This window comes from Lissotriton vulgaris, unplaced genomic scaffold (assembly GCF_964263255.1).
Source record: "Lissotriton vulgaris unplaced genomic scaffold, aLisVul1.2 SCAFFOLD_1876, whole genome shotgun sequence".
Taxonomy (NCBI): Eukaryota; Metazoa; Chordata; class Amphibia; order Caudata; family Salamandridae; genus Lissotriton; species Lissotriton vulgaris.
The window spans coordinates 339,951-364,710 of NW_028245941.1; the positions used below are offsets into that span (position 1 = coordinate 339,951).

The following is a 24,760-nucleotide window of genomic DNA, read 5'->3' on the forward strand; positions in this document are numbered from 1 at the left end:
GTGACCCTGAGAGGACCCTGTAGAAGCTGTAGTCGAGAGTAGTTAGTGACCTTGAGAGGACCCTGTAGAAGCTGTAGTCGAGAGTAGTTAGTGACCCTGAGAGGACCCTGTAGAAGCTGTAGTCGAGAGTAGTTAGTGACCTTGAGAGGACCCTGTAGAAGCTGTAGTCGAGAGTAGTTAGTGACCATGAGAGGACCCTGTAGAAGCTGTAGTCGAGAGTAGTTAGTGACCATGAGAGGACCCTGTAGAAGCTGTAGTCGAGAGTAGTTAGTGACCTTGAGAGGACCCTGTAGAAGCTGTAGTCGAGAGTAGTTAGTGACCTTGAGAGGACCCTATAGAAGCTGTAGTCGAGAGTAGTTAGTGACCATGAGAGGACCCTATAGAAGCTGTAGTCGAGAGTAGTTAGTGACCTTGAGAGGACCCTATAGAAGCTGTAGTCGAGAGTAGTTAGTGACCATGAGAGGACCCTGTAGAAGCTGTAGTCGAGAGTAGTTAGTGACCTTGAGAGGACCCTGTAGAAGCTGTAGTCGAGAGTAGTTAGTGACCTTGAGAGGACCCTATAGAAGCTGTAGTCGAGAGTAGTTAGTGACCTTGAGAGGACCCTATAGAAGCTGTAGTTGAGAGTAGTTAGTGACCTTGAGAGGACCCTATAGAAGCTGTAGTCGAGAGTAGTTAGTGACCCTGAGAGGACCCTGTAGAAGCTGTAGTCGAGAGTAGTTAGTGACCATGAGAGGACCCTATAGAAGCTGTAGTCGAGAGTAGTTAGTGACCTTGAGAAGACCCTGTAGAAGCTGTAGTCGAGAGTAGTTAGTGACCTTGAGAGGACCCTATAGAAGCTGTAGTCGAGAGTAGTTAGTGACCATGAGAGGACCCTATAGAAGCTGTAGTCGAGAGTAGTTAGTGACCTTGAGAGGACCCTATAGAAGCTGTAGTCGAGAGTAGTTAGTGACTTTGAGAGGACCCTGTAGAAGCTGTAGTCGAGAGTAGTTAGTGACCTTGAGAGGACCCTATAGAAGCTGTAGTCGAGAGTAGTTAGTGACCTTGAGAGGACCCTGTAGAAGCTGTAGTCGAGAGTAGTTAGTGACCTTGAGAGGACCCTGTAGAAGCTGTAGTCGAGAGTAGTTAGTGACCTTGAGAGGACCCTGTAGAAGCTGTAGTCGAGAGTAGTTAGTGACCTTGAGAGGGGTATAGAGACAAAATATCGACTCCAAAATATCGACTGGACATAATATCGAGTTTTAAATATAGACTGGACAAAATATCGACTGGACATAATATCGACTACAAAAATATCGTTTTTCAGGTAAGTGAAGTAATATCGACTGTATAAAATATAGATAGCAAAAATATCGATTTTTTAATAATATATAATATTTTATAGTGTATTTTTATGTAATAATATGTGTGAATAGTGTGTATTAATGTTATAAAATATGTTATTACATGAATTTTGTTTTGATAATAATTGCGTAATGTAATTCTGTAGCGGGTTGTGGGTTTATAGGGGAATAGGGTGGGAAGTAATTTAATAATAATTAATTAATTAATATATGTTTGTTAATATTTTTAATTAATAATTAATTGATAATTAATTAATATTAATTAGTTAATTAATTAATATAATTTTGAATATATTTTGTATTAGTAAATAATTGTTAATTAATTAATTGTAATTAGTTAATTACATTAATTAGAGTACATTTTTAATATATATAATTTTGTGTTATTTTTAAGTAATTAATTTTGAAAAAATAATATTAATTATTAAAATAATTACACCTAATGTTCTAATATATTTACTTTATTGTTATTGTTAATTAATTAATTGGTAATTAAATAATATTGATACATTTTGGGTAAAGGAGCATTTTTAGGGTTCAGGGTCAGTTTTCAGTTCATGGGTAAAGGGGTATTTTTAGGGTTCAGGGTCAGTTTTCAGTTCATGGGTAAAGGGGTATTTTTAGGGTTCAGGGTCAGTTTTCAGTTCATGGGTAAAGGGGTATGTTTAGGGTTCAGGGTCAGTTTTCAGTTCATGGGTAAAGGGGTATTTTTAGGGTTCAGGGTCAGTTTTCAGTTCATGGGTAAAGGGGTATTTTTAGGGTTCAGGGTCAGTTTTCAGTTCATGGGTAAAGGGGTATTTTTAGGGTTCAGGGTGAGTTTTCAGTTTTTGGGTAAAGGGGTATTTTTAGGGTTCAGGGTCAGTTTTCAGTTTTTGGGTAAAGGGGCATTTTTAGGGTTCAGGGTCAGTTTTCAGTTTTTGGGTAAAGGGGTATTTTTAGGGTTCAGGGTCAGTTTTGGGTTTTTGGGTAAAGGGGTATTTTTAGGGTTCAGGGTCAGTTTTGGGTTTTTGGGTAAAGGGGTATTTTTAGGGTTCAGGGTCAACAAATAAGATTTTAAAAAATTATTTTTATTATTTTCATTTATTATTTAATTATTATAATTTAATTTAAGTCGTTTTAAGTATATTTTAGTAATTAAAATTTAATATTAATTTAATTTAACACTGTTTTTAATAAAGTCGATATTTTTTACATCTATATTTTTGTTAACGATATTTTGTACTCGATATTTTTGTACTTACCTGTTTGTAGATACAAACTCGATATTTTGACTGTCGATATTTTGTCCACGATATTTTGGCAAGTCGATATTTTGTCAGTCGATATTATTTCAGTGATCCCTTGAGAGGACCCTGTAGAAGCTGTAGTCGAGAGTAGTTAGTGACCTTGAGAGGACCCTGTAGAAGCTGTAGTCGAGAGTAGTTAGTGACCTTGAGAGGACCCTGTAGAAGCTGTAGTTGAGAGTAGTTAGTGACCTTGAGAGGACCCTATAGAAGCTGTAGTCGAGAGTAGTTAGTGACCTTGAGAGGACCCTGTAGAAGCTGTAGTCGAGAGTAGTTAGTGACCTTGAGAGGACCCTATAGAAGCTGTAGTCGAGAGTAGTTAGTGACCCTGAGAGGACCCTATAGAAGCTGTAGTCGAGAGTAGTTAGTGACCTTGAGAGGACCCTGTAGAAGCTGTAGTCGAGAGTAGTTAGTGACCTTGAGAGGACCCTATAGAAGCTGTAGTCGAGAGTAGTTAGTGACCTTGAGAGGACCCTGTAGAAGCTGTAGTCGAGAGTAGTTAGTGACCTTGAGAGGACCCTATAGAAGCTGTAGTCGAGAGTAGTTAGTGACCTTGAGAGGACCCTGTAGAAGCTGTAGTTGAGAGTAGTTAGTGACCTTGAGAGGACCCTATAGAAGCTGTAGTCGAGAGTAGTTAGTGACCTTGAGAGGACCCTATAGAAGCTGTAGTCAAGAGTAGTTAGTGACCTTGAGAGGACCCTGTAGAAGCTGTAGTCGAGAGTAGTTAGTGACCTTGAGAGGACCCTGTAGAAGCTGTAGTCGAGAGTAGTTAGTGACCTTGAGAGGACCCTATAGAAGCTGTAGTCGAGAGTAGTTAGTGACCTTGAGAGGACCCTGTAGAAGCTGTAGTCGAGAGTAGTTAGTGACCATGAGAGGACCCTGTAGAAGCTGTAGTCGAGAGTAGTTAGTGACCTTGAGAGGACCCTGTAGAAGCTGTAGTCGAGAGTAGTTAGTGACCTTGAGAGGACCCTATAGAAGCTGTAGTCGAGAGTAGTTAGTGACCTTGAGAGGACCCTATAGAAGCTGTAGTCGAGAGTAGTTAGTGACCCTGAGAGGACCCTATAGAAGCTGTAGTCGAGAGTAGTTAGTGACCTTGAGAGGACCCTATAGAAGCTGTAGTCGAGAGTAGTTAGTGACCTTGAGAGGACCCTGTAGAAGCTGTAGTCGAGAGTAGTTAGTGACCCTGAGAGGACCCTATAGAAGCTGTAGTCGAGAGTAGTTAGTGACCTTGAGAGGACCCTGTAGAAGCTGTAGTCGAGAGTAGTTAGTGACCTTGAGAGGACCCTGTAGAAGCTGTAGTCGAGAGTAGTTAGTGACCTTGAGAGGACCCTATAGAAGCTGTAGTCGAGAGTAGTTAGTGACCCTGAGAGGACCCTATAGAAGCTGTAGTCGAGAGTAGTTAGTGACCATGAGAGGACCCTATAGAAGCTGTAGTCGAGAGTAGTTAGTGACCTTGAGAGGACCCTATAGAAGCTGTAGTCGAGAGTAGTTAGTGACCATGAGAGGACCCTATAGAAGCTGTAGTCGAGAGTAGTTAGTGACCATGAGAGGACCCTGTAGAAGCTGTAGTCGAGAGTAGTTAGTGACCTTGAGAGGACCCTGTAGAAGCTGTAGTCGAGAGTAGTTAGTGACCTTGAGAGGACCCTATAGAAGCTGTAGTCGAGAGTAGTTAGTGACCTTGAGAGGACCCTGTAGAAGCTGTAGTCGAGAGTAGTTAGTGACCATGAGAGGACCCTGTAGAAGCTGTAGTCGAGAGTAGTTAGTGACCTTGAGAGGACCCTGTAGAAGCTGTAGTCGAGAGTAGTTAGTGACCTTGAGAGGACCCTGTAGAAGCTGTAGTCGAGAGTAGTTAGTGACCATGAGAGGACCCTATAGAAGCTGTAGTCGAGAGTAGTTAGTGACCTTGAGAGGACCCTATAGAAGCTGTAGTTGAGAGTAGTTAGTGACCCTGAGAGGACCCTATAGAAGCTGTAGTCGAGAGTAGTTAGTGACCTTGAGAGGACCCTGTAGAAGCTGTAGTTGAGAGTAGTTAGTGACCCTGAGAGGACCCTATAGAAGCTGTAGTCGAGAGTAGTTAGTGACCATGAGAGGACCCTATAGAAGCTGTAGTCGAGAGTAGTTAGTGACCATGAGAGGACCCTATAGAAGCTGTAGTCGAGAGTAGTTAGTGACCCTGAGAGGACCCTATAGAAGCTGTAGTCGAGAGTAGTTAGTGACCTTGAGAGGACCCTGTAGAAGCTGTAGTCGAGAGTAGTTAGTGACCCTGAGAGGACCCTATAGAAGCTGTAGTCGAGAGTAGTTAGTGACCTTGAGAGGACCCTGTAGAAGCTGTAGTCGAGAGTAGTTAGTGACCATGAGAGGACCCTATAGAAGCTGTAGTTGAGAGTAGTTAGTGACCCTGAGAGGACCCTATAGAAGCTGTAGTCGAGAGTAGTTAGTGACCTTGAGAGGACCCTGTAGAAGCTGTAGTTGAGAGTAGTTAGTGACCCTGAGAGGACCCTATAGAAGCTGTAGTCGAGAGTAGTTAGTGACCATGAGAGGACCCTATAGAAGCTGTAGTCGAGAGTAGTTAGTGACCATGAGAGGACCCTGTAGAAGCTGTAGTCGAGAGTAGTTAGTGACCCTGAGAGGACCCTATAGAAGCTGTAGTCGAGAGTAGTTAGTGACCTTGAGAGGACCCTGTAGAAGCTGTAGTCGAGAGTAGTTAGTGACCTTGAGAGGACCCTATAGAAGCTGTAGTCGAGAGTAGTTAGTGACCTTGAGAGGACCCTATAGAAGCTGTAGTCGAGAGTAGTTAGTGACCTTGAGAGGACCCTGTAGAAGCTGTAGTCAAGAGTAGTTAGTGACCCTGAGAGGACCCTATAGAAGCTGTAGTCGAGAGTAGTTAGTGACCTTGAGAGGACCCTGTAGAAGCTGTAGTCGAGAGTAGTTAGTGACCTTGAGAGGACCCTGTAGAAGCTGTAGTCGAGAGTAGTTAGTGACCTTGAGAGGACCCTGTAGAAGCTGTAGTCGAGAGTAGTTAGTGACCCTGAGAGGACCCTATAGAAGCTGTAGTCGAGAGTAGTTAGTGACCTTGAGAGGACCCTATAGAAGCTGTAGTCGAGAGTAGTTAGTGACCTTGAGAGGACCCTGTAGAAGCTGTAGTCGAGAGTAGTTAGTGACCCTGAGAGGACCCTATAGAAGCTGTAGTCGAGAGTAGTTAGTGACCTTGAGAGGACCCTGTAGAAGCTGTAGTCGAGAGTAGTTAGTGACCTTGAGAGGACCCTGTAGAAGCTGTAGTCGAGAGTAGTTAGTGACCTTGAGAGGAGCCTATAGAAGCTGTAGTCGAGAGTAGTTAGTGACCCTGAGAGGACCCTATAGAAGCTGTAGTCGAGAGTAGTTAGTGACCATGAGAGGACCCTATAGAAGCTGTAGTCGAGAGTAGTTAGTGACCATGAGAGGACCCTGTAGAAGCTGTAGTTGAGAGTAGTTATCGACAGTGAGACCCATTCATCAGGAGTTATGAGGGACCAGAGACTGTAATGGAGAGAAATCTTCCCCACTCACCCATTATAAAGGGCCTCCTGAGATGTCAGAGCAGGGAAGTGGGATATCTGTTGTTCACTCTGAAGTGTCTACTCGTCCACTGCTGAACAGTAGCAGAAAAGGAGGACACTACTGCAGCAGATATAGCAGAGTAAAAGGCCCTGATGGCAGTGAGGGCCTGTAACGTCAGTGGCAGAAGAGGAGGCGGCTACTGCTGCAGATACAGATGAGTAAAAGGACCTGATGGCAGTGAGGTCCTGTAACGTCAGTGGCAGAAGAGGAGGTGGATACCTCTTGAAACAGGGGGTACCCCAAATAACCCTCCAGCATCTGGGTAAATGTAAAAATTTCAATAAAGAAAATAATGCTTGGGGAATAATAGCAACAAAATACAATCGGTTGAAGGGATACTTAAATTATTATATATATATATATATATATATATATATATATATATATATATATATATATATATATATATATATATATATATATATATATATATATATATATATATATATATATATACACACAATATGTACATTTAACAAACAGACAAACATACGTTTTGTTTCCTTTTTTCTCTTTGCCCTATTTAATCAAAAAAGGATGCTCCTATAACAGTTTTTTGCAACAAGCATTCATTTACAGAAGATCACCCTCCTTGTAAGACTAAAGGTTAAATACGCCAACCTCTATTTTTTGTAGTGCTCCTAAATAATTTTATACTATTTAGATTTCATGGGTGTCTTCAAAATAACTGTCGACCCGTTTCAGCCCCTTTATTTCTTGGGCCTCCTCAGGACTAGGGCAGGTGAGTGCTTAGATTTCCAAAGATCCACCTAAAGGATCAAATATACCTTATTTTAACCACATATATACAAAAGACAGCTCTTTACTTACATATATATATATATACATAGGAACTACAGCTCACACTGATTTGCAGTGTGTTTTAATTCTATATTCGATCCTGGAGTGGCGGACAATGTTTTAAAGTGAAATAAACAAACACCCACGTGTGCACTTTGATGACATTCTTAGCCGTAGTGTAGTACTTAACAAGGAAAGTGTACTGTGTCTAGAAAAGCCTCCAACGCACCCCTCTCTCATTATCGAGAGTACCAAAAGCAAAGACTACTCCAACTCTAATAAATTCCTAGAGAATCTTTTGTTGAACCGTCAAATGATTCCTCATTTCTCTACATCACGGTGCTACAAGCAAATAAAGTCCTGCTTGAATCACTGATTTCCACAGTATTGGACAACACGTGCCAAGATCACATATTAGCATCTTATATTTATATGGGTCTGACTTACCCCAAGCAAGCGGGATATGTAAGCTCTTGCAGCCTCTCTTCAATTCTATAACTCTGTTATCAGCAGCAGTGCTTTCCCTGTGATAAGACCAGTTCAATATATTACAAGCGCGTCCCGCTATAAACAAGTCGATAAACCATCTTTTGGGCAAACCATATTCCTATAAAATCCTACCTTAGTCGTGCGTTTCTCCTGCTGCCTTTTGAACCGTTGCCTTGCCACATCCAAAACCTTTAGCGTTTCACGTGATGCGGGTAATAATTATATATGCGGGCGGAAGCGGGTCTCTATTATTGAATAAAAGTAGAAAGGAGATTGCCGCGTCTGTTCCACCCTGCAGTCCGTTTACGCCATGCCTTAAGCAGCCGTGCACCTTGTCAAGTGATTTGGGCGCGAGGGGCCAACTGTATACGGAAGTGATTTCAGCTAGAAATAAACAAACGAAGTAAAGAAAGGACTCATGAGGACGCGCCTGTGGGTGCTCAATTGAATGTACTAGAAATTCGTGCTGAAAATAAAGAAGGGACTCGCGGCTGCAACTCTCAGTCCAGCGTTTTATTTGTTGTTAAAAACCTTGTAATCTTACCTAATGTGAAAAACAATTTTCAATTGCAATATGCCATTATGTGCATCTAGATTCCATGCGTAATTGGCTAATTAAACCAAAATCAATTACTCATAAAAAATCAAAGTATCACCCTATATGAATAATTAGTTACACTATTCAAAACACTGCAATTGACTAATCTAATGTGAAACCACACCTTATTAATCATGTACCGCCACTCCTTACAATCTTCACCTTGCATAATGAGGACTTAATCAATATTACAAAATATTACCTGTAAGTGATAATGGCGTTAGACATATTAACCCTGACTTCCGGCTACATTATTGTAATAATGCTACATTTCATCTTTGTCATTGAGGCCTCTTGTGGCTGTGTGGTACTTCTCTATTAGCCTGGCTTCCAATCTGTTCAATATATTTTGCAGTTCTTCTCTGCCCCCATTTTTCAGCAAGCAACTGACCATTTTATGTCGTTTTCTGAATGTTTCAGATCTTGAAAGTGATGTACCAGTCGAGCCCCTTGTATTTTACATTTTATCCTGGATTTATGTTGCAAAATACGTTTTTTATGGGTTGTGTTGTTTGTCCTATGTAATACTTATTACATGGGCATTTTATGCAGTACACTGCGTTCTTCGAATTACAGTTGGAAAATACTTTTTGGTCATGTGTCTGTCCATTGATGTCTAGCTATTTGGAATCTTCAGTGAACCTGCATGCCATGCAGTCTTGACATCGAACGTGTCCCACCACAGGTGGTACATTCAATAAACCCTGCACTTCTCTTTCGGGAGATTCATTCCTCCTAGCTGCTCTTACCAATTGTTGTCGAATATTTCTGCCTTTTTTAAAAGCAAAAAGTGGTTTAGGGATTCCTAGATGTTCAATAAGTTTCCAATTTTTTTGAATCAGTTTCTTAACTCGATTTGCTTTCGGGTCATATGTCAGCACGAACGTTAAGGGAGTATTTTTGTCATGTTGTTTTGGGACGAGTAATACTTCTCTCGTGGTATACCAATACTGTGGAAATCAGTGATTCAAGCAGGTCTTTGTTATTTGCTTGTAGCACCGTGATGTACAGAAGAGAGGAATCATGTGACCGTTGAACAACAGAATCTAGATATTTATTAGAGTTGGAGTAGTCTTTGCTTTTGGTACTCTTGATAATGAGAAAGGGGTGCGTTGGAGGCTTCTCTAGACACAGTACACTTTCCTTGTTAAGTACTACACTACGGCTAAGAATGTCATCAAAGTGCACACGTGGGTGTTTGAATATAGAATTAAAACACACTGCAAATCAGTGTGAACTGTAGTTCCTATCTATATATATATATGTAAATAAAGAGCTGTCTTTTGTATATATGTGGTTAAAATAAGGTATATTTGATCCTTTAGGTGGATCTTTGGAAATTTAAGCACTCACCTGCCCTAGTCCTGAGGAGGCCCAAGAAACAAAGGGGCTGAAACGGGTCGACAGTTATTTTGAAGACACCCATGAAAATCTAAATAGTGTAAAAATAACTTAGGAGCACTACAAAAAATAGAAATTGGATTATTTAACCTTTGGTCTCACACGGAGGGTGATCTTCTGTAAAGGAATGCTTGTTGCAAAAAACTGTTTTAGGAGCATCCATTTTTGATTAAATAGGGCAAAGAGAAAAAAGGAAACAAAACATATGTTTGTCTGTTGGTTAAATGTACATATTGTGTATATATATATATATATATATATATATATATATATATATATATATATATATATATATATATATATATATGTGTGTGTGTGTGTGTGTGTGTGTGTGTGTGTTGATGTAATGTATATGTCTGTATATACATATGGCAGAAGAGAAGGCAGCTACTGCTGCAGATACAGCGGAGTAAAAGGCCCTGATGGCAGTGAGGGCCTGTAACATTAGTTGCAGAAGAGAAGGCAGCTATTGCTGCAGATACAGCCGAGTAAAAGGCCCTGATGGCAGTGAGGTCCTGAAACATCAGTGGCAGAAGAGGAGGCGGCTACTGCTGCAGATACAGCGGAGTAAAAGGCCCTGATGGCAGTAAGGGCCTGTAACATCAGTGGTAGCTGCAACTGTTCAACTTATTTGCCAAAGATAAGCAAAACATGTTCTCTTCTTGGACATAAACTGGGAGCAAGAAGTTGGATCTGTTGAAATAGTGAGATGGGCGCAGCCCAAAGATGGCACTGGCTCGTCTGTGGCAGATACCACCTGCCTGCCACATTTACTTCCCAAATCTCTCAAGACGCTTAGTCTCTTGGGCCATTGTGAGAGGTACTTGATGTCTGAGGTTTTGGAAAGTATCCAGGCTTGCTTGATGACTTCAGGCTCAATGGTGTGGGTGGGCTTCAGCGGAAGAGGAGAGTCTGATACATGGCATAGAACCCCTCGTTCTCTGGCAGCCAACAAAGGGCAGGGTATTTAAATCACTGACCAGAACTGCATGGGAAAGTGACTTGTCAGTTCCAGGCCTTTAAAGTCTCAGACACTGGCCGGCAGATTGATTACGGGGTGTCCGTAATATGACTACTTATTAGAAGGAGGCCTAGACTACTGATCCACGAAGGTGCGCTCATCCGTACATGTCAACATGCAGCGAATGGGATCGACTCAGATAAGCCAGGTAAGACAGGAGTGTTGTGTCTGGTCCTTTTGATTGCCCCAGTTTCAGTGGAAGCTGCAAGGAAGTTAGAAGGCACTGTAAATGAAATGAAATGAAAAAAATATTTGATAGAGCGCACTGCGGCCAAGCGGCTTCCTGGCGCTGGGGACCTGATCAGAGCTCAGAGAGGGAAACCAGGAGAACTAAGAAGGGAATGCCTGAGAAAAGAGGAAAGTTTTAAGGGCCTTACGGAAGTGAGTGTAAATGGGGATGGAGCGAATAGAGAGTGGGAGGCTGTTCCAGAACTGGGGGGCCAGAACAGAAAACCGAGTGCCTCCCGTTCTGGATTTGCGAAAACGGGGGATGTGCAAGAGAGAGAGGGAGGAAGATCGAAGAGTGCGGCTAGGGCGTGAGAGGAGATGAGAGAAGTAATGAAAGAGGGGGCAGAACGAGAATGAGCCCGAAAGGCTAAGCAAGCCAGTTTGAAGAAGGGTCTGAATCGAATAGGAAGCCAGTGAAGAGATTTGAGAACGGGAGTGATATGGGAGGATTTGGGGAGGGACAAAATGAGGCGAGCGGCCTGATTTTGAATGGCCTGGAGCCGCCGGGTTTCGTAGGCGGGTATGCCAACGTACAGGCCATTCCCATAGTCGAGGCGGGAGATAACTAAAGCCATGACTATGGTTTTGAGTGCGTCGGTGGAAAAAAAACGTGAGATTTTCCGGATGAGACGGAGGGACAGAAAACAGGAGGACACGACGGAGCTGATCTGACTGTGCATGGATAAGTCATGACTGACTTTAATACCAAGGGTGCGAACGGAGGAGGCGGGTGAGGGAGGGGGGCCGAAAGAGAGGGGCCAGTGTGCAGGGGACCAAGGGTTAGAGGGACCACCAGTGAGGACAAGTTCCGTTTTGTCGGGATTGAGCTTGAGATAGTTAGCACTCATCCACTCGGAAATGAAAATTAAAGTGGAACAAAACTTAAGAAGAGAGTCCGGAGAAGAAGAGAGATCAAAGACGAGCTGGAGGTCGTCGGCGTAATTGTACACAGAGACTCCCAGCTCGAGAAGGGAGGAAATGAGAGGATGGATATAAAGATTGAAAAGAAGGGGGGGAAAGGGAGGAACCCTGGGGAACACCACAGGTGACCGAGCGGGGAGGGGCAGAGAAACCGGAGAGGTGAACAGCCTGGGACCTGTCCCGAAGGAAGGACGCGATCCAGGAAAAGGCCGCGCCCCGAATGCCCGCTGCGCTGACACGGTCGAGAAGAATGGAGTGGTCAACCGTGTCGAACGCAGCGGACAAATCGAGAAGGACCAAGGCTTGGGGAAGGTTAGAGTTGGCTTTCCCCTTGAGTTCATCCAGAACCGCGAGGACCACTGCCTCCGTAGAGTGGCCCGGGCGGAAGCTCGCCTGATGGGAAGCCAAAAGGCCATTCTCCTCGATATACGAGGAGAGGCAGGAGGTGACATGGGCCTCAAGGATCTTGCCGAGGTAGGGAAGAAGGGAGATGGGTCGAAAATTAGAGGGGAGAGAGGGATCCAGACCAGTTTTTTTAGAATGGGGAGGACGATTGCGGATTTGAGAGATAAGGGGACGGAACCAAGAGCCAGAGAAGAATTAAGTAGAGCGAGAGGGGGAGCAGGGCAGTTGGTGAAGAGGGTTTTAAGAATGCGTGCCGGTGCGCAATCCGCGGGAGAGCCAGACTTAACTTTGAGCAGATATTTGAAAAATAAATCAGGGGAGATAGGGGGGGGAAGAGAGCAAAGGAGGACGGGGGAGGTGCAAGGGGACAGGTGCGGCTGGGTTGAGGCACAGTGGGGATGTTAGCTTTGATCTTCACAATCTTGTCAATGAAAAAGTCATTGAGTGACGAACAGAGGGACTGGGAGGGAACTACAGAAGGGGAGGAACGAACGGAAGTGGCAAGATTGTGAACCAGGGAAAAAATTTCACGGGATTTGTTGGCGGAGAGGGCTACTCTCTCAGTGAAATAGGAGGTTTTGGCCGCTAAAATTGCTTTTTTATATTCGGTGAGAAGTTGTTTGTATTTGGCGCGTAAAGAGGGACAGTACTTCCGTCTCCAGAGGCGTTCCGACCGCCTAAGGTCGAGTTTTAATGCTTTGAGCTCTGGAGAGAACCATTTGTGCGCATCATAGGGGCGAACCGCTTTGATCTTTCTAAGCGGGGCCACTAGGTCACACGAAGAAGATAGCCATGTGCTGATGGCATTGGCCTGAGATTCGAGGGGAAGATCAGTGAGGTCCGGGGCGGATGAAGCCAAGGAACGCGAAAGAGAATCAAGGTCGGTCTTATTCCAGTTGCGGGCTAGAATGTTTTTGGGAAGGGGGGGCTTGTCGACCTTCAATAAAAGTTGCATCAGCACTGAAGGCTTAGGAAGCATAACAGACTCTCTAAGCCTCTGCTTTGCACTCAGAGCATCCAGTAAGAGAGGGAGGGAAGCATTTTGGTAGAATCTGCAATCTGTACAAAGGTTAAATGGAAGCAGCTTAGTAACTCTAGGGTAAGAGGAGTCTGAGCTACTCACCATGAAGTCCCAATCTCCATGATAGGAGGAAATCTACAAAAGAATACATAGATGAAGTCCTAAAGAGAAGGTAAGACCGTACAGACAAAGACTCCAAAGACCGAAGTAGAAAGACCGCTCAGGATCAGGAGTGACAAATTCACAGATTTCTGGGTACGATGTGTCTAAGAGGGGCTGGGGGACCCATAAAATAAGACCACTGGAGGTGAGCATCCTATGACAGACACTCAGTTCCTTCTATCTCTCTTGTGCTTCAGGGGGTTGGAGATGGATGGGTAGAAGGCGTGCCAGAACGCTGGGTGAGGCAGACCTCCTGCACTGCTACTTGCAATGAAAGTCTGCTCTTGCCGACTGGGAGCTCACCTCACTCACCTACCACCTACACAGTGCTAGGGCTGAGAAGCACAGAGATAGTCTTACTTGGATAGGTAGGAACAGTGGCAGAGGCTGCTCAAGGGTGGATTAGGGCTAGATTACTTGCTACAAGTCTTTAGAGACACCAGCGTGAACTAAGACTTGGTCCTTAACAAGACCCCAATGACAGGGATTTGACTAACGTCTCATTGCGTTTGAACAGGCCTGGAGCACCATGCCCGCAAGGACAGACTAGCTTCATCCTACAGTGAAAGGCCGCCTGCCACAGCCAAACCCGATGGAGCAAGACAGTCTACTGAGCTGAGGTTTGGTCCTCCATTGGCCCTAGGCTTAGCTCCACTATTATGGGTCCGCTAGATCTGTTTTTAACAGTTTGCCGAGTACTGGGCAAAACTCAGTGCTTTCACCTTTTCCAGGATTATTCACACTACCTGTGTAAGTAGAATACAGATGACATTAGCATAGGAGGGGAAAGGTCCTTATGTGACAAACTTTTCTACCCAATGTGTGATTAGGTACTCTTACTCTGCAGGCACGCCAGAGCAAGTCTTGAGAGACCGTGTACTGATGGCAAAAATATTTACAACAAGGGGTGGTGAGGGACAGAGTCTCTGAATTAAGCAGAAAGCTCTCACCCAGTCAAGAGATCAGGGCTAGATCCAACACCGTTTTTTAGCTCACTGCACCATCCCAGTTTCAGAACCTGGCTGTATGCAAATTAGTCTGTTCCTGTCCCAGTGCATGATGGGAACAGGGCAAACCAAACTACAAAAGCCAATTCTTACACTGGGAAGGAAACAAGCTCCCGGGGACCGGTTTCTGGCATTACAGCCGTCTTCGGCCCGGTTTGCTTGGATCCTGATGGTGCAATGAGCAAGGGTCTCACATCTGAGAATACCCTTCCACGCTTAGGGTGGACAAAAATATTTACAACAAGGGGTGGTGAGGGACAGAGTCTCTGAATTAAGCAGAAAGCTCTCACCCAGTCAAGAGATCAGGGCTAGATCCAACACTGTTTTTTAGCTCACTGCACCATCCCAGTTTCAGAACCTGGCTGTATGCAAATTAGTCTGTTCCTGTCCCAGTGCATGATGGGAACAGGGCAAACCAAACTACAAAAGCCAATTCTTACACTGGGAAGGAAACAAGCTCCCGGGGACCGGTTTCTGGCATTACAGCCGTCTTCGGCCCGGTTTGCTTGAAGAAGGCTGAAATGCCAGAAACCGGTCCCTGGTAGCTTGTCTCCTTTCTGGTGAAGAATTGGCTTGGTAGTTTAGTCTGCCCTGTTCCCATGATGCACTGGGCCAGGGACACCATACACAACCCCCTTGAATACCAAATGAAAGGGACACCACACAGATATATATTGAAAATATATATTGATTTATTAACTATAAAATCCCCTGGACTCTTTATGAGCACAGAAGCACAAGCGTTAAATCACAAGACAGTTTAAAATACACAAAAGTTGCACAATATGGATGAGCCCTAGGGGCCACCTAAACCATATACTAAGAAAGTGGTATAAGAGATACCAGGAGGAAAGTGAAGAGGCCTAGGGCCTTGGGAATCGCTGGAGCTATTCGAGACTGGAGTTAACTAAGTCGGGAAAGGCCCACGGGACTCGGGTGCAGTGTTCAAAGTGCACGCACTTTGCAATACAAAGTCTATGGTGCGTAAAAAGCACAAAGTTAGAAAGTTAGGAACCTTCCGAGTGACCTACGGAGCTGAAACTTAAAACACAGGCCCTTGGGATGTGTACCAGTGCAGGAGCACCGGCGGAGCTGAGTTACCTCACCCACAGGAAGCGGGTGCACAGGGTCGAAGTTGTGTCGGGTTTCGTCACGCTGGTCGATGGTGCTTGGAGCTGAAGATGCTGCAGGCGGCTCGATGAGAAGAGTTCCGGTGGATCCAAGGGTGGATCTGAAGATGTGAAGACCTGAAAGCAGAGGGGACAGTGTTCAAAGTCACTAGCCAGTGACTACCGTGGAACCAGATTGGAACCAGGCGATGTCGGGTGCAAACAGGCGTTGTCGGGTAGCTTCTTTCTGCAGCCACGTGGATACCCGGGGTCGAGGACGTCCAGGAGTCGGTCACGAGCTGTCCCACGTAGGCTTCTCGCTGTTGGCGGTGTCGGCGACCTGATCGGAGCAAACAGGCCTTGGCAAATGCAAGCCACGCAGAAGTTGAAAGATGCTGTTCACTCGGACCAGCAAGGTCAGAGCGGGTGCTCCTTTTTACAGGAGCTTGGGTAGGTCTGGAGCAACCAGACCTGCTGTGTAAATCTTCGGGTTCGTCGCCAAGATGGCCGCTGGCCGCGTGGCTAGTGGCCGGGATGGCGCGTCGAGTGGCACAATGCAAAAGGGCCCCACGCAGATCGTGGAGATGCTGGAGGGCTGATCTTCGGTGCAAGGGCTGCTCGGTGGTGGGGGTTCTCAATCCCCAAAGCACAACGTCGAGGATGCCTCAGAAGCTGCGCAGTCAGCTTTTCGAGTGTCTTTCAAGAGGTCCGGTCCCACGTCACTCGGTGCCTCCACGGGTCCCTTCTTCGCAGGGACTGTGGATCGGGCTCTGAGAGGTCTGGGAGTCTGGTTCTTGTCGGGCTCTGGGCTCGGTCTCCGGCGGGAGGCGGCGGCAAAGCAGACGTCGAGTTGCTGGTTGGTACCTGTGTTCACAGGGTGGCCACTCCTAGGCCACAAGGGAGATTCTCTTCAGTCTTCTGTGCAGCAGAATGTCGAAGTCCAGTCTTCTTCTTGTTTAAAGTTGATTTCGGGATGATCTGCTGTGCAATGGCACTGCTCCCCCTCTTATTCCCAAACTGGGGGTGGATCACCTACTAGGTCCCTCCTCTGGGAGGAACCAGGAAGGGGGGCGGTTACACCCCCTTTCCTTTGTCCAGCTCCGCGCCAGGACTGGGGCTGGAAGGCCCCAGAACCGGTTTGGACTGGCCTATGCACGGGGACACCTTGTGTGCCCCGGGCATGTCTGATTCTATTCAGCCCTGTCCTACCCAATACACAAAATCCTGTCTGGGGTGGTGCTCGCACCTCCCAAGGCAGGAAACCCTTTGTCCAGGCCACCATCTGCCGAGTTTCGGTCAGCAGCAGGAGGCCAGACTTGTGTCTGTGGTGGCAGCGTCCATTTTGTGAAGCTGAGGCTCTGTTTAACTTTAACCGGGGTTAAGGCTACACACATGTCGTGTCCCTCTAGAAGGGTGGAATGCTATCCCCGTCGCCAGAATTGGCGAGGGGATAGTATTCCAATTCGTATGACACCTTACTCGACATGTTTTGATAAAGCCAAACCAAAGATAGCATTTAACCGCGAGGATTATAATGCACTTAAGAGTATATGGTATGGCAATATCCCGGAACAGCTTAGGGAGTTGTTCCCGACAGCTGCAGACAGGCTCAGCTCATGCCAGAGCACCATCTCACATATTTCCAAGCACTCTGCCTCCAGGATTGATGAGGCCTTCCATAGGAGTGGCTGATAGGAACATATGTGTCCAGTTTAGGGTTAGGCACAGACATACTGTACCTAAGTAAGAGGTGGTTACACCGACTTACCCCAGCTGAGTGATCAGCCAGTTGTGTCAAATATGTAGGCCAGGCCAGGGGTGGCACAATGCGTGCTGCAGCCCCTGGTAGGCCTTGGATACACCTATGCCCTGGGCACCTAGGGTGCACTATTACAGGGGCTCATAAGGTGAACCAGTTCCAATTCGTAATGCACCTAGAGTGCATTGGCAGTAATTTAGAGAGAGAACAGCAGGCTGTGGGTCTGATTAGCAGGCCCACAGCCACATTAAGTCAGAAACCAGTGAAGCAAAAAGCAAAAATTTGGGGTGACCATAGGATAGCAGACCCTACTCTCCTACACGGTCCCTGGTAGCTTGTCTCCTTTCTGGTGAAGAATTGGCTTGGTAGTTTAGTCTGCCCTGTTCCCATGATGCACTGGGCCAGGGACAGACTGATTTGCATATAGCCAGGTTCTGAGCTGGGATGGGGCAGTGAGATAAATAACGGTGATGGATCAAGCCCTGATCTTTGGACTGGGTAAGAGTGGTCTGTTTAACTCAGACACTCTGTTCATCACCACCCCCTTTTTGTAAATCGTTTTTGGCCACTATAGGTGTGGCAGGGTATACTCAGACATGAGTCCCTTTCTCACTGCTCCATCAGGATTCAAGCAAGCCGGGCCGAAGAAGGCTGAAATGCCAGAAACCGGTCCCTGGTAGCTTGTCTCCTTTCTGGTGAAGAATTGGCTTGGTAGTTTAGTCTGCCCTGTTCCCATGATGCACTGGGCCAGGGACAGACTGATTTGCATATAGCCAGGTTCTGAGCTGGGATGGGGCAGTGAGATAAATAACGGTGATGGATCAAGCCCTGATCTTTGGACTGGGTAAGAGTGGTCTGTTTAACTCAGACACTCTGTTCATCACCACCCCCTTTTTGTAAATCGTGTACTGATGGCAGCGCGTGTAGTGACTGTGCACCAGGTGACTGCACCACAAATAGGCCTGGGCGTAGTTTGCGGAGCTTTGCTACGCAGAACTCTGCAAAGTTACAAAACCAACTCTGCGAATTTCCGCGAGTGGCGGAGTGCAGTGTGAACTGCAGTTTGTGCTGGTATTCCTGCAGCTCGGGTAGAAACACGTGTTAGTGGCACCAGCATGTAAAAATCTTTACATTAACAGCAACACAAGCAGAAAATATAAAAAAAGTGTAGTGTCATAGTTTATGTAAGCATTCATGCATCAATGACGGAGAACCAGTCAATACATCTGGCTGTAGCTTAAGATTTAAACACTGTCTGCATTTGAGAATCAATAGGAAATGGCCCAACTTAGATTTATTTTCAGGAGAAGAATCCTGAAGCACTTGAGCGAGCCTAGCAACATTCTCAATTAAAGGCTTTGATGAAATTCAGAGGTTTACATACACCCGAAGTTGGCAGGAAGGAATCCTTCAGTATTCCAAAACCTGCATATGTAGAGGAAACTGCATGCCATCGAGGAGCGAGTATAGATATAATAGATGCAAACCAAAAAACAGTATCTTCTAAAACCTCGACCACTCATCTTCAGCACACATCACTCTCCTGAGGTGTTTTGAATCCAAATGCATACCTCTGGATTTTTCATCCATCTCAGGAAGTTGTATCCCCTCTGCTTTCAGGAGCTCATTGAAAAGTTGTACATCTGTTTCCTCGGTAGGGAGACCTGGTGTTGGGGCGGCATCGACAGACAGAGAGTCTTTTTTGGATTTTTTGGACAGAGCAGCCCCAGAGTATTCCGTTGGGATGCTGATTCCATTCTGCCCAATCTTCTCAGGACCTCCTTTGTCGAGGAAGTATTTCATGAAGACATGGGAGCTGGTCAGGTCACTCAGGGTGCAGCCCTTGCAATGTTGGTTTAGGAACCACAGTATCTTCTGTGCCAGCTCAACGGGCACTGATAGCTGGACCAGGGCTTCTTCTGGCAACTCTGAAAGCTATAGAAAAGGACAGTTACAGATGCACTAAGAGGTATCATCCATTATAGATATGACTGACTCCTCACCAGAAATTAATAGGATCATATCAAAAGAGCAGCCTTTTCTACAGAAAGGAATATATGGTACGTCTGCCCAACATATTGGTGGCTCAGGTCAAGCTACTTTGCCTTAAATGCATCTTTGTCAATTAACGCCAGGATATTACCTTTTCAACATTCATGCCCTAAGTGTAATCTGACTGCATTGGTTTGTTCTGTATGTCTGTGCCTCTCCTCACCCTTTTCTCCCCCAGGGCAGACCTGATTCTGGCAGGTCTTAGTAGAGAATAACGCCATGTCATTTATAAATCTTGCTCCGGCTGTACCAGCTGCTTTACCATAGGTCATTAATTCGAGACCCAGTGGTGGATAAATAAGTTCTTTTAGATTTTTTATTTTTTGAACTTTATTTTAATGCTTATCCTTATACTTGGTTTCTATGTATAAAGAAACTTTGCACTTATCATATCTTAATATTACTGAATATGATCGGAATTGATGAGGTTATAGGATCCGTAATAGGGAGTGGTCGAAATAGAAAGGGGACTTTGAACGGCAGCTCGCGGGTAAACATTAGATTTTATTGACAGAAATACAGTTCTAATCGCGTTTATTAATAAGGTAGAAAGGAGAATATATTCATCTCCCTATATTGAGTTTGACAGTTTACATATCTGATTTGATGAGTTTTTCGGGTTATTTTACCATTCTAAAATGGCGCCTGTGAAATTTACTTACTTAAACAGGCACGAAGATGGCGACCGCGTAGTACACGACTTTGACTCAGGAGAAACAAGATGATGGATTAGGTGAGGACGAGTGTGAAGAGAAGTACTGATATTGTGGATTTGAGATTAATTAAATCTAATAAGAATGTATGGCAAATTGTTTTTAGATCACGTACTCGTGGATTTCTGGAGAATATATATGTAAAGGACTTTGGGAGGCATTACTTGGGCCCTATTTAGGATTGAGATTAGGAACTGGGACTTCTATATGGATAATATTTGAGGTGAGAGACACATTTCTTGACACTCATGGAATATTTGATAATGAACATTTTTTTTGACTTTGCTAATTAGCGAAACTGTTACTTTTTGTCTGATTGCAGATATTATTAGAGATTACCGTACTACGAGGATTAGAGCTTACGAGATATTGATATTTTTTCATTGACTAAAATAGGGTGAGTTGCTGAACAGATATTTTATGAGGGAACCAAACGGATGGAATGTACCTTTCTGAGCTGTCCTTAATTATTTTTCCAGGCCCAATCGGATGTTATATTTAGATACAGTGACTTAAAATATCGATATTGTGGTATACGTTTGATAAACAGTAGGACGTAACAAAGGACCTATATTGGTGAGTGACGGTTTGAGTTATTTATTTTGGTGATTGCATGATGATGGTATCGCCCTGTGTTTGAGGTCCCCTTGTATATATGTTTTGAATAATAGACATAATGGAATAGACAAGACTATGGACATGATATGTTCACATATTCCTGCTGAACCTTAATCACCTATGACTACGTGCACTGTTATTGTACTTTTTCGAGAATGAACATTTAGATGTCCTTTATATATTTTTATATAGATACGTACAGTGGAGTATCAGTATTATTGATGTATAGAATAGAGACAACATATTCTAAGGTGCATATAGTTTGTCTTCAAGACCTTTCCTTTTTTTCTGGTGAAAATGTGCACAGTGGTGACTTTGGTAACTCGGTGAGTTGCTGTTTCTTTTAACTTTTGTCGCTTTGCTTATGTTTCACTGGTGATCTTCTTTAAATTCTCAATTATTATTTTCTGGCGATTATAATGTTCCTTAATGGACATGTTTATAATTGAAAGGAAATGTTTTTGTATTGTTTTCATTGATATATACTTTATTGATGTTTTGGGTTGCAGCCCTGAGGAAGTCATTGAGCACATACTAGTGCATGACGAAACACGTATTGGCTGCAATTTCTTGTATAATAAAGAAGATCTGTTTTGAAAGAAAATAAATGGATATGAAGAAAGGACTATTGAACTGAATTAATGAAATTGGACATATTGGGATTCTGATTTCTATTTGAGATCGCTCAAGGACTATGATTTCATTACCAGCGGAGTATCTCTGGGAACTGACTGTACCAATACAGGATAATTGAATGTTGTTTATTTGTTACATCTTTTTTACTTCTAGTGAATATTATATGGTGCTCAGGGAGGATCTATATTTTACCCTTCACTCCCCTCCTCCATGCGATTTGCCCTTACTTACGGCTGCTAAATCTACAATTCACTCCCCTCATCCATGCCATTTCACCTCACTCAGTGGCTGTTGCATCTACAATTCACTCCCCATCCATGCCATTTCCCCTCACTCACCGCTTGCAGCATCTACCCTTCACTCCCCTCCTCCATGCCATTTCCCCTCACTCACCTCTTACTGCATCTACCCTTCACTCTCCTCCTCCATGCAATTTACCCTCACTCGCCCACTGCTGCACCTACCCTTCCCACTCATCCATGCCATTTCCCCTCAACTACCGGCTGCTGCATCTACACTTCATTCCCCTCATCTATGCCATTTCCCCTCACTCACTTATTGCTGCAGCTACCTTTCTCTCACCTCATGCGTGCCATTTCCTCTCACTCACCTGTGCCTTCTGGCTCTGCTGAATAAGTTGGTTCACTTCCAGCTGTTCCTGAGATTCAAGTTTCTTGATGAAGAAGAGAAGCTCCCACCATTCAGACTGGCTGAGTCTTCCAGAGGCCTCGTTCTGGCTGTCGGTCAGGTACGGCAAGGTGTACAGACCCCCTAGTGGCTTATAGTAAAATGTCTGAGACACTGAATATTCAAAAAGCAGAAGACAGATTGGGTAAAAATAGGCATTTAAGAGAGGAACGTTTCTATGTCAAAACCTACCAGTGTAGGAACTCAGAGTCAGAGACTACAACTTTTTGCTAAGCTTAAGGTAATCAGAAAGTTTGGTGTCAGAGACTGAGGGGAATGACTTGCTAGAATAAAGCAGAATAGGTCTGAAAAATAATAGACATTCAAGTATCAAGTGTACCGTCATCCAATACTCCTCAAAGGGGCTATTCTAACTTAATGGTACTTCATTAACTACTGAAGGATGAAAGGAGTCAGCGACCCATGGTACACAACTCTTTGACACAATAGTTAACAGACCCACCTACAAATTACTTCTCTAAAGACTTCGCCAAAGTATTAAAGAATCACAAGGCACAAAAATACTATCATGCAAACATAAGGCCGCAAGGCGGCAGAAACACACTGTTGTCGCTTGAAAAATGCTATCATGCATACATAAGGCAATAAGGTGGCAGGATAACACCAAGGGGCTGCTTCAAAAATACTATCATGCAAACATACGGCATACTATCATGCATATGTAAGGCCATAAAGTGACAGGAACACACTTCATTGCTGCTTCATGTTACGTAAACAAAGGACGGATTCTGTAATATTTCTTAAAAAGTGTAACATTTCTACCTGGATATTCATCCAAATGCCAGAATTATGTTTCACTTTTTCCAGTATTGCTGTTAGAGATGGGAGCACCCTGGCTGTGGTCAGTATAGCATATGTTTCACTGCACAAAACCAGTCTAATGACCATTAACTCTGCATAGTAAACATACAGTTGTGTGCAGAGTTATTTTCCCTCAAGTTATTCTCTTATTATTTCTATGATTTACTATTTGTTTTACATGTTACACCAACTGCGTTAGAAGTATTTTGCATTGCATCTCACCTCCTAGAAAAACCCAGCTATACCTCCTTACAGCCATCGCCAAAGCCACTCACTATAAAGGGTATCCATCTTAAGCCAGGCTGCTTCGTTTCTCAACTCGTCTCTTGGTTTGCTACAAAGCTGTTGCCATCTTGACCACCCTCAACTGGTCATCAATGATAGCCTTCCTTACTGTGTAGCAGAGAACTCATTGGACTGCCAGACATGGGCTGGTAACCTCGCCGCCGTTACCAGTGGAAACGACATGACCCCATGTAGTGGTCTAGTTCTTGCTGCTCAGCCATAAGTTGTATGAATGTTAGTGGAATGTTGGTGCTCGTGTGAGGGGAGTGTTGGAATGCTAGTGTGTGATGTTTTAAGCTTTATCTGCCACTGTTTATGTTAACCATTTAATTTGCTTGTGATAATTTATGCAAGTATTTACATAGGTGCTACAGTTTTATTTATAGGCTGTAGGCTATACTATTCATAACTCATACATTAATCGAGTGTTTTGCTTCCAGGGAATGCATTTATATGTTATGGATTTGGCCAATCTATTTATTATCAATGCACTAAGCTTTGACTGTTTTTAGGGTACTTAGGTATGGAAGCTGGTCTCCATACACTTGTTTTTATGCTTCAGTGTGGGTGATGCGCACACCTTTTTACACTGACTTCTCCCTATACAGTTTTGTGCCTAATGTAAGTATAGATTGTTGCCTACAGCTTCTTAATTCAGCCAGTGACAGAATTTTCATTATACACATTCATTGCCCGTGTCATTTTAGTCATACTGGAAATGCCACATAACTCATTAATGTACGTTATTTAATTTAACTATATGATTATAGTTTGTTTTATCAAGGTTCACATTGTTGTAGCCTTCGGCTACGTGGTCTTCCTGGCTTGTGGATTTTCCATTTAGTTATGGGGTTGCCACTTTTTCCTGTGTACGGGGATTTCCACTTTGTGTGGATAGGTCACTTTGTGATATTCACTTTTTCGTGCATATATCACCTGCTGTGTCTCTACTTATTTTGTTTTAATTTATTGGGTTTAATTGTCCAATCTGTGTAGATTGTACGGCTTCTGTAATTTTGTGACAGTGTGTGATTTTATTTTTTGGCTGTGGTTCATTTTTCCACATGTTGTCTTTTTTTTTATTAATTAATGCAATGTATTTTCTTTTACGAATTATTGCATATTTCTTTTCCTTCATTCTGTTTGCAATTTTTCACCAATGTTGATGCATATGATTATTGTACTTTTGTTTACATCTATGTTGATTCATATTATTAATGTACTTTTGTTTCTGTTCAAAAGGGGGAAGGTGATGTAGTGGTCTAGTTCTTGCTGCTCAGCCATAAGTTGTATGAATGTTAGTGGAATGTTGGTGCTCGTGTGAGTGGAGTGTTGGAATGCTAGTGTGTGAGCGTGAGGATTCAGTTAGAGTCGGGCTGAGCAGCAAGTGAGCTGCTCCTGGTGGGGTCCCCCCTAGATACTTACCATCTGATGAATAAAGCATCGTTCTAATGCTACACATTGTCTATTCATCATTATTCATCTTATTACACCCCATCACAATGCATCGGACTGCCACTTCACAGCCTATGCTTCCAGTGTCAAGGTCCTGGCCTCGTATGGTTTCCAGCCTGTTGTACTATGTGGAAGACACTGGACATAACCTACACTGGCAGTTCTTTCTGAACATGATGCGCCCGTGCTCACCTGCGGTCAGCTTTAAGTTTTCTGTCAAATGGGAGGCCTTTTCTTGAGTCTCCTTCTCCGACTGTCCAGAGGAGCTGATAATCTCAACCATGTGCCAATGGACCCAGTATGTGCGTCCCAGTGACTGCCAGTACACCTAGAAAGAAGGGAAGTGTGAA

The 24,760-nt window shown here is 44.0% G+C and overlaps 1 protein-coding gene across 2 annotated transcripts in view; it reads right to left on the bottom strand.

The window, feature by feature from the left end:
• The window catches only part of LOC147666222 (cullin-9-like), a 326,973-nt gene that overhangs the window by 208,692 nt on the left and 93,521 nt on the right, over window positions 1–24,760 (bottom strand). For both annotated transcript variants that reach the window (XM_086949198.1, XM_086949199.1), the window contains exons 5-7: window positions 24,603–24,738; window positions 21,772–21,962; window positions 18,714–19,077 (exon numbers count right to left, since the gene is read on the bottom strand). In XM_086949198.1, the coding sequence (XP_086805324.1) occupies window positions 18,714–19,077; window positions 21,772–21,962; window positions 24,603–24,738 (691 nt within the window). The remainder of the gene's footprint in view (window positions 1–18,713; window positions 19,078–21,771; window positions 21,963–24,602; window positions 24,739–24,760) is intronic.